The 10,946-nt window shown below is 38.5% G+C and overlaps 1 protein-coding gene across 1 annotated transcript in view; it reads right to left on the bottom strand.

The window, feature by feature from the left end:
• The window catches only part of ABCB7 (ATP binding cassette subfamily B member 7), a 158,982-nt gene extending 150,627 nt beyond the window's left edge, over positions 1-8,355 (bottom strand). Inside the window, exon 1 of the mRNA XM_004022199.6 lies at positions 8,166-8,355. Within this exon, the coding sequence (XP_004022248.1) occupies positions 8,166-8,333 (168 nt within the window). The 5' untranslated portion in view covers positions 8,334-8,355. The remainder of the gene's footprint in view (positions 1-8,165) is intronic.
• Positions 8,356-10,946: the final 2,591 nt, after the last annotated feature.

Below are 10,946 nucleotides of genomic sequence, written 5' to 3' on the forward strand. Positions count from 1 at the left end.
GTTCATAGTTCATCAGGCACTCTATCAGATCTAGTCCCTTAAATCTATTTCTCACTTCCACTGTATAATCATAAGCGATTTGATTTAGGTCATACCTGAATGGTCTAGTGGTTTTCCCCACTTTCTTCAATTTCAGTCTGAATTTGGCAATAAGCAGTTCATGATCTGAGCCACAGTCAGCTCCCGGTCTTGTTTTTGCTGACTGTATATAGCTTCTCCCTCTTTGGCTGCAAAGAATATAATCAGTCTGATTTTGGTGTTGAACATCTGGTGATGTCCGTGTGTAGAGTCTTCTCTTGTGTTGTTGGAAGAGGGTGTTTTCTATGACCAGTGCATTTTCTTGGCAAAACTCTATTAGCCTTTGCCCTGCTTCATTCTGTTTTCCAAGGCCAAATTTGCATGTTACTCCAGGTGTTTCTTGACTTTCTACTTTTGCATTCCAGTCCCTTATAATGAAAAGGACATCTTTTTTGGGTGTTAGTTCTAGAAGATCTTGTAGGTCTTCAAGAACCATTCAACTTCAGCTTCTTCAGCATTACTGGTCGGGGGACAGACCTGGATAACCATGATATTGAATGGTTTGCCTTGGAAACAAACAGAGATCATTCTGTCGTTTTTGAGATTGCAGCCAAGTACTGCATTTTGGACTCTTCGTTGACTATGATGGCTTCTCCATTTCTTCTAAGGGATTATTGCCCACTGTAGTAGATATAATGGTCATCTGAGTTAAATTCACCCATTCCAGTCCATCTTAGTTCGCTGATTCCTAGAATGTGGATGTTCACTCTTGCCGTCTCCTGTTTGACCACTTCCAATTTGCCTTGATTCACGGACCTAACATTCCAGGTTCCTATGCAATACTGCTCTTTGCAGCATCGGACCTTGCTTCCATCACCAGTCACATCCACAACTGGGTGTTGTTTTTGCTTTGGGTCTGTCTCTTCATTCTTTCTGGAGTTAGTTCTCCACTGATCTCCAGTAGCATACTGGGCACTTACTGACCTGAGGAGTTCCTCTTTCAGTATCCTATCATTTTGCCTTTTCATACTGTTCATAGGGTTCTCAAGGCAAGAATACTGAAGTGGTTTGCCATTCCCTTCTCCAGTTGACCACATTTTGTCAGAACTCTCCACCATGCCCTGTCCTTCTTGGGTGGCCCTACATGGCATGGCTCATTGTATCATTACACTATATAAATGTACATTTTTTTCTATTTTCTTCTTTGTACTGATTTAAAAAGCAATCATATAAAAATATTTACATAATGTATGGTTGAGCCTATAACATAGAGAGATGCAATACACTTGCCAATAACAGCACAAAGGAAATGGATGGCAGCACAGCTGTATTGGGCTAAGGAATGAATCCAGATGATAACTCAAACACAAGAGAACAAATGAAAGGACCCAGAAATGATAAATATGAAGGTTAAAATAACAAAAGCCATAAATATTTATTTACCTTCCTTTCTTATCTCAACTTCTTTAAAAGTCATAAAATTATATAAAGTTATAATTATCACAATATATTGTTAGGACTATAACATTTATAGATGTAATATATAGAGAAGTAAACCAACAAAGTGGGGGAAGGAACCAGAGCTACGCAAAAGTAAGTTTCTGTAACTCACTAGAATTAAGTTATAAAATACTTAGAAGAAAACATAAGGGTAAATCTTCATTACCTCAGATTTGGCAATGGATTTTTAGCTATAACACGAAAAGTATGAGCAATAAAAGAAAAAAATAGATAAATTTGACTTCAACAAAATGAAAAACTTCTGTGCTTCAAAGGACACTATCAAGGAAGAACAAGACAATCCATACAATGAGAGAAAATATTTGCAAGGCATATATCTGATAACGGACTTGAACCTAGAATAAGGACTCTCATATCTCAATAATAAAAAGAATAATCCAATTAAACATTGGGTAAAGGACCTGAATTGACATTTCTCCAAAGAATACATACAAATGGCCAATAAGCACATGGACAGTTGCTCAATATCTTTAGTTATCAAAGAAATATAAATTAAAACCACAAGGAGACATGACTTCACACCCACCAAAATGGCTAAACTAAAAAAGTCAGATAACAACTAATAGCTAGGATATAGAAAAATTGGTACCCCCAGACACTTCTGACAATAATGTAAAATGCTGTAGTCACTCTGAAAACAAGTTTGGCAGTTTCATAAAGAATTAAACACAGAATTACCATATGACCCAACAATTCTACTCTTATGTATACACCCAAGAGAAATGAAAATATTATGTCCATATAAAACTTGTACATGAATATTAAGCACCATTATTCATAATAGACAAAAGATGGAAACAACCTGAATGACTATCAACTGATGAATGAATAATCTTACATCCGTATCATCAAATATTATTCAGCTATAAAAATAAATGAAGTATTTAATGCATGCCATAACATGGATGAACCTTGAAAACAAAATGCTAAGAAGCCAGTCTCAAGATCAAATATTAAAAGACTCCATTTATGTGAAATGTCCAGAATGACAAATCTATAGAGACTGAACATAGATTAATGGTTGTATAGGCCTGGTGGGGAAGGGGGAATGAGGGTGATGGCCAAAAGGTTTCTTTTTGAGGTAATGGAAATGTAATACTGACTATGGTGATGGTGGTATGTACTGCTGAATATACTAAAACCCATTGAATACAATGAATCCATTGAATTGTACACTTTAAGTGGGTGACTTTTAGATATGTGAACTAATCCCAATAAAGATGTTTTAAAAAATGAAGAAAGTACATTATCATTGTCAGGATCAAGAGTTAAGAACTTATTAAACAAAGATTTTAAAAGCACTATGGATTATGTATATGATGCCTCAGTTTCTACCATATCAATATTAATCAAATAAATCCAAAATTCTTTCAAAACTTGTCTTTTTAATATGAATTAGTATAACAGACTGGCAACTGTATGAGAATCATTATAATTTAGGTCTTATCATATGAAATCTTTCCATTTTAAGAAAAAACTTTTTCTTAATAAATAAACTCAAATAAATAATAATAAACTCAACATGGATTAAATACCTAAATGTAAGGCCAGACACTCAAACTCTTATCTTAGAGGACAGGATAGCCAGAACACTCTGACATAAATCACAGCAAGATCTTTTTTGATACACTTCCTAGAGTAATGAAAATAAAAATTAACAAACAGGACCTAGTTAAAAGCTTTTTGCACAGGAACAGAAACCATGAACAAAACAAAAGGACAACTCACAGAATGAGATGTGACAGACAAGGAATTAATCTCCAAAATATACAAGCCGCTCACGCAGCTCAATAGAAAAAAAAAAATGAAAATATGGGTGGAAGACCAAGAAGACATACAGGTGGCCAAGGGGCACATGAAAAAATATTCAACATCACTAATTATTACAGAAATGAGAATCAAAACTACAATGAGGTATCACCTCACATCAGTCAGAATGGCCATCATCAAAAGATCTACAAACAATAAATGCTGGAGAGGACTTCCCTTGTGGTACAGTGGATGGGAGTCTGCCTGCCAATGCAGGAGACACGAGTTCAATCCCTCGTATGGGAAGATTCCACATGCGGTGGAGCAACCAAGCCCATGCACCACAACTACTGAGCCCATGCACTAGAGCCTGCAAGCCAGCACCACAACTACTGAAGCCTGTATGCCCTGGGGTCCACAAGCCACAACTACTGAGTCCACATGCCACAACTGCTGAAGCCCTTGCATGTAGAGTCCGTGCTCTGCAGCAAGAGAAGCCACTGCAGTGAGAAGCCACTGCAACAAAGAGTAGCCCCCACTCGCCACAACTAGAGAAAGCCTGCACGCAGCAAAAAGACCCAGCTCAACCAAAAATTAATTAATTTTAATTAACTGGGAATGTAAATTGTTGCAGCTGCTGTGGAGAACAGTATGGAGGTTCCTTAACTAAAAATAGAGCTACTATATGACCCTTCAATCCTGCTCCTGGGCAAATATTCAGGAAAAAACATAATTCAAAAAGATACATGTACCCCAATATTCACTGCAGCACTATTTACAACAGCCAGGACATGGAAACAACCTAAAGGTCCATCAACAAAGGAATGAATAAGGAAGATTGGTACATATATACAAGGGACTATTACTCATCCATAAAAAAGAACAAAATAATACCATTTGCAGCAACATGGACAGACCTAGACACTGTCATACTGAGTGAAGGAAGTCAGAGAAAGACAAATATCATGTGACACTGCTTATATGTGGAATCTAAAAAAATGATACAAATGAACCTATTTACGAAAAGGAAATAGAGTCACAGATGTAGAAAGCAAATTTATGGTTACTAAGGGAGAAGGAGGTAGGCATAAACTGGGAGATTGGAACTGACATGTACAAACTGCTATATTTAAAATGGATAACCAACAAGGACCTACTGTATAGCACAGGGAACTCTGGTCAATGTTATATTGCGGCCCAGATAGGAAGGGAATTTGGGGAAGAATGGATACATATATGCATGGCTGAATCCCTTTGCTGTCCGCTTGAAACTATCACAACATTGTTAATCAGCTATACTCCAATATAAAATAAAAAGCTTAAAAAAATAGACAACTAATAACCTATTATATAGTACAGGGAACTCTACTCAATATTGTAATGACCTATATGGGAATAGAATCTAAAAATAATAGATATATGTATAACTGATTCACTTTGTTGTACAGCAGAAACTAACACAACATTGTAAAATCAACTATACTTCAATAAAAAATTATTTTTAAAAAATGAAGAAAGTATCAATGTCAGGATCGAGAGTCAAGGACTCGTTAAACAGAAAAAAAGGCACTATGGATTAAGTATATGATGCAATTTCTAACATATCAATATTAATGAAATAAATATAAAATTCTATCATTCAAAATTCTTAAGTTCTTTAATATTAATTAGTATAGTAGAGAGGCAAGTGTATAATAATCATTATAATTTAGGTCTTATCATATGAAATCTTCCCATTTTAAGAAAAAACTTTTAAGCATTTCCTTCTATGAATAGTGGTCTAGTATAATTATTAGATAATGGGTTTCCCAGGTGGCTCAGTGGTAAAGAATCTGCCTGCCAAGCAGGAGATGCAGGTTCAATCCCTTGTTCAGAAAGATACCCTGGTAAAGGAAATGGCAACCCACTCCAGTATTCTTGCCTGGAGAATTCCATGGACAGAGGAGCTTCGTGGGCTACAGTCCATGGGACTGAAAGAGTTGGACACAACTCAGTGACTAAACAATTATCACATACTCACTATGTGATTAGTGTCTGTCACAGTTTTAATTACCCTTATATAAATATCTAACACACAAAAGGCAATAAACACATGAATGGCCTTAATGGCTGTCATTTATCCATATTAGAACTTAGTCTCCTCATCTGCAAAATCAGAAGGCCTGGATATGATCTTTTCTAAAGTAGTACCATTCAACAGAAATTTCTATAATAATGGAAACATTCCATATCTATATGGCTACTCAGCCTTTTTTTTTTTCACTCAGCCTTTAAAATGTAACTAATGCAACTGAGGAATTAGTTAATTTAAAGCTAGCAACTACCACACTATACAGCACAGCTCTAGGGCATAATCCTATGTGAAAAACACATTTCCCAATACATCACTGTAACCACATACAGCTCGGCTTAAAAAAAAAAAAAAGAACTCCCATATGATCTAGCAATTCCATTTCTGGGAATATATACAAAGGAAATGTAAACACTAACTCTAAAAATATCTGCACCTCCATGTTCACAGTAGCATCACTTACAATAGCCAAGACATGGAAACAACCTAAGTGTCCATCGATGGATGAATAGACAAATCTATGAGATCGATCATGTATGCATGTGTGCTAAGTTACTTCAGTCATGTCTGAAGCTTTGTGACCCTATGGACTGCAGCCTGCCAGGTTCCTCTGTCCATGGGATTCTCCAGGCAAGAACACTGGAGTGGGTTGCCGTGCACTCCTCCAGGGGATCTTCCCCACCCAAGGATCAAACCCCCATCTCTTAAGTCTTCTGCACTGGCAGGTGGGTTCTACCACTAGCACCACCTACTAAGCCCCAGGAATGAATGACACACATACACTCATAAAACAATACTTCCCTAAATATGTATAAAGCATTGATATTTTCTTTCCTGTTCTACTAAATTTCATTTAAAAACAGTGCTGATCCAACCACTAATATGATTTCATAACACAGCACTAAAGTTCCTTTCAGCTCTGAAATATACTATACATACTAATGATTTGTTCTAAAATTCTGCACTCAGTGTTTATTTTGTAATCTTAACCACAAGCAACTAATTAATCTGAAAATTTGCCTCAGGTTCTATCAGGGTCCACTTTAAAAGCCTTATAATCATTCATCTCCCTGTTAAACTGACATTTTCAAAAAAGAGGCAAGAATTGCATGCCTTTAAGTAGAAAACAATGGTAACATCTTTTCCTTGCTTTTTACACTTCAGAAATGGTAACCAAAGGAAATGGCAGGATATAGAGGAGAGAGTGGAGGAAACTGGGGATAGTGTTCATGTAAAGAGAAAGCTAACTCTTTTTTATTGCCATTACTTCCTCTGAAACTCTTAATGACTTCTCCTTCCACCTCATTCTTGGAGCCTGAAAGTCCTACAAATTTTATCTTAACTTCATCTGGCTTATTAGAGGACTAGAGAACAAGACTGGTTCCCAAGAGATCACATGTTACAAATTTCAACTACAAAATGCTTTAAAAAAAACTTTAATAAAAGGATCTGATTTGCTTCTCTAGCCCAGTCTGCCATCTCCTATCATGAACTCTGGTTCTTGCTCTCTCACCTGTGGGCCTTTGCACATGCTATTCCCTCATTAACTAACTTCTAATTTTTCAGATCTTGGCTTAGGTATCAGTTACTCAAGGCAATTTTCTCCACCTCAAGATTAGTTTTGATGCCTCTCGTGTATATTCTTCCAGTACTTTGTACCTCCTCCATCATTGCACTACTGTATTATAATTGCTTTAAATATTTATTGACAAAGAATAAAAACTTAAGAGGTTGTTTATCATATAAAGCTAACAACATTTTAATGATCCAGATGAACAAGGGGTGCCAATTAAGCTTTTTGTCAATTATAGGCAATAAAAAGATATACTGAAGTACAAACATTATAAAAATAACAATTTAAAAATCTATTCTAAAATGAGAGATAATAATGAATACAAATATTAAGATGCACTGTAGCCACAGCTACATTCATTAGTTAAAGATAAGATTATGGCTTCCAAAATGACCTGTGTACATACAGGAACACTATTTTCAAATCAAAGGATAAAGGTGTTTACATATAAATTTAGGGCGGTCTATGTTTTGGAGACAGAGATAATTACGGTTTGAGCCTATCAAGGAGCCCTGTCAGCAAGGGAGCTAACTGGAGCTAATTCAATTTGCCGCTTTTTTATAGGTAGCTTGTAATCTTCCAGCGCCCTCCAAATTGCTACTTCCCGCTGAATAAAATCTCAACCATTGGCAAATTGGTCCCAAGCTCTATTACTAACTTTGGAAAGTAGCCCAGTTTTCCTTGCATTTAGAAAAGTAAGCTGCCTGGGAATGGTGTCTGAGTGTGTGTTAGTCGCTCAGTCGTGTCCGACTCTTCGCGACCCCATGGATTGGGGCCCGCCAGGCTCCTCCGCCCGTGGGATTGTCCAGGCAAGAATACTGGAGCGGGTAGCCATTTCGCTTCTCCAGGGTATCTTCCCCACCCAGGAATTAAACCCTGTTCTCCCGCATTGCAGGTAGACTCTTTACCGTCTGAGGCACTAGGGAAGACTATGGTGGTGTCTACGCTGCCTCTTTAATTCAGAGAAAAAACTGGCAATTATGAGCGTCACTAGTGCTCCAGGTGCCCTCTGCCCGAAACCTTATATCCCGTTCCCACTTACTGTACCCTAAGGATTTTCTTCACCCTCTCCTCACATTTCTAACCCTAATTTCCTTCACTAATGCTGCTCCAAGTCAGCCCTGACAACCTTTCTTCTTTGCACTGTCTCTGACTCAAAAATACAAGAGCAATCTTTTCCCTATAGGTCCCCTTGTCCTTCACCCTACACATTCCAAGTGAAGGGCATCTCACCTGAGAGATTCCAGCAGTTCCCGAGCCGCGGAGCTGATGTGACCTCCACTTCGGACCTGGGCCCCGGAAAGAGACTAGAGGCCGAATCAGAATCACGGCGTGCCGGCGCTTTTCGAAAGCAACCGCCGCAGCTGCCCAGCGCCAGGAATGTATCGCGAGCAGCGCCATCTTGAGCGAGGAAAGAGGAACCGAAGTAGAGGATTGTGGGACTCTGGCGGTCGGAACTCGCTGCCTTAATCCTTCTCCCCCGCCCCCTCTCCCTCCCAGGCGGAGACCGGAAATAGCTTCTCTGTGAAGATTCAGCCACTTTAGCGTAACTGCTTCCCCTCGCGCCCCGCAGCTGGTTTTCGAGTGTTTTTCTTACGCAGCCGGTAATATCGGAATAACATTGTCTTTCTTAGCTTCGATTTGTCAGATAAAACACAGGATGCGCAGTTAAATTTGAGTTTCAGATAAACGGTGAATCATTTCTTAGTAATGTCCCCAAAACGTATTTGCTAAATTCAGCAACCCTATCCTGTCAGTCATCTCACTCTTCCGCCGACTCCAACTTGGTGCCAAGATCCCCTCTCTCCATTTTCCCTCTGAATATTCTCATCACTCTCCAGTGTACTACTGCTTAGGGCAGATTAAACTGCAGATATTGATGTCCCCAGAGAGGAAGCTTCATCCGTGAGATTCACTGTGAGATTCACTTGCTGTGTTGTTGTTTAGTCGCTAAATCGTGTCCAACTCTTTTGTGACCCCATGGACTGTAGTCTGCCAGGCTCCTCTGTCCATGGGATTTTCCAAGCAAGAATACTGGAGTGGGTTGCTGTTTCCTTCTCCCTGCTGTGTTGTAAGCGCTTTCATTTGGCTGATTGTTCTTCGCACAAACTTTGGAGCAGTTTTCCGTTGCTCTTGGAAGGCTTTTATACGCACAAACACACACACCCCTTTAGTCCGCTAATTTGCCTCTGTACCTCTTCCTTTTGGTTTCTGCAGTATCTAATTATTGTGAAACAGCTAGATTTGCTGAAGGATGGTAAAATGAAAATGTATGCAGAGAAGTCCATGTTTAAAGACGCATTTATATTCTTTTGTCACCACTATCACCCAACAAAACGATGTTGAAATATGTTTATGGTTATCTAGGAAACTATATTTCTAAGCATAAATGCTACCTGAAACCCTGGAGATGGTAGTGTGGTGTGCAATATTCTATTCAGTGCTGCATTCTCAAACTTTAACACAAGACAGGAAAATAATTATGAACTAGCTATGTAGAGGCACCGTGGACTAATGATAAGTCTGATAAAGACAAAGGATATGCATGACCAAGGCAGTTAGCTTTACTTTGTTTCAGGATTCATATCACACTCCACCTTTCCAGAGAAGAAGATGCTTGAAAGGAATTATTTACAGACTAAAGGTATTGTTTAAGACTGAAGTTTCCAGTTGAAGGGAATTCCATGTGAAGGAAGTGGCATGTTTAACAGCAAGAAGGCATGAGAAAACATCTCCAGGTTTGGGAGTCTAGGGAGTGTGTGGCAGAGTAGTAAGAGATGGGCCTGGGTGAGCAGAGATGGTAAAGGGGCTTGTATTTCATTCTAAGAAGTTAATGCTTGATTCTATATGAGTGAATGGTTTTAATTAGTAAGAAAGTGAAAGTTGCTCAGTCCTGTCTGACTCCAACTCCATGGACTATGTAGCCCATGGAATTCTCCGGGCCAGAATACTGGAGTGGGTAGCCTTTCCCTTCTCCAGGGGATCTTCCCAACCCAGGGATTGAACCCAGGTTTCCAACATCGCAGGCAGATTCTTTACCAGCTGAGCCATAAGGGAAGCCCTTAATTGGAAATGTAACATGATTAGATTTGTATGTTCATTAAACCACTCTGGCTTAGTAAGTTTGTACTGGAGAGAGTTCAGACTGGAGTTATGAATTTAAGGCAATAGTCATAAAATGAAGGCCTGAACCTGGCAGTAGCAAGGGCAGTAGGTCAATTCCAGAGATACTATGGAGATAGAATTGACAGAACTTAGTGACTAATTTGATATTTCTGGCTTCTCATTGTCTAGTTGACAATCAACAGTGGCTTCTTTCATTAATGTCTACCAGAATCATCATTAATAAACATTTATTCAGCATCTATTCTGTGTTAACAACACTTTACACTAGAGAAGCCCTAGATTCTACCAATGATTTCTATAATAGCTGAGTATTGCTACTGAATCTTTCTACCCAAGTAAAGTTTTGTCCAGTAATGCTCTAATTTACAAAAAAAAATTCAGGAACCTAGGGATTCCCTAGCGGTCCAGTTGCTATGGCTCTGTGCTTCTACTTCAAGGGGCATGGGTTTGAACCCTGGTCAGGGAATTAAGATCAGGCATGCTTCGGGGTGGAGCCAAAAAAAAATTAAAACTGTGGGAACCTATACAATATATATTTTGTGATAGCCTGTCAGATATAATGTGACAAGATAATATCTTAAATTTATGTACTTTTGGAAACACTCACACACATTATCTTGCTGGATCTTAGTAACATTTTTGTGGGTATTTCTTGTTGCTAGTAGATAAAGACCAGGACCATGTTGTGTTAGAGTCAGAACTAGAACCGTGGTATTCAAGCTACTATTCCACTGTTGTTTATGCTAAAGATGTTACCCACACTCAAATGCAAGATTTAATTGAAAGTCTCTATGGGCCATATAGAATTCTCAGATTTTAAATACGGCATAATCTCAGAAGTCTGAAACATCTGATCCTACAGATGATTTCTCAGGAGTTTTGAGATGT

The sequence above is a fragment of the Ovis aries genome, chromosome X, assembly GCF_016772045.2.
Source record: "Ovis aries strain OAR_USU_Benz2616 breed Rambouillet chromosome X, ARS-UI_Ramb_v3.0, whole genome shotgun sequence".
Lineage (NCBI taxonomy): Eukaryota > Metazoa > Chordata > Mammalia > Artiodactyla > Bovidae > Ovis > Ovis aries.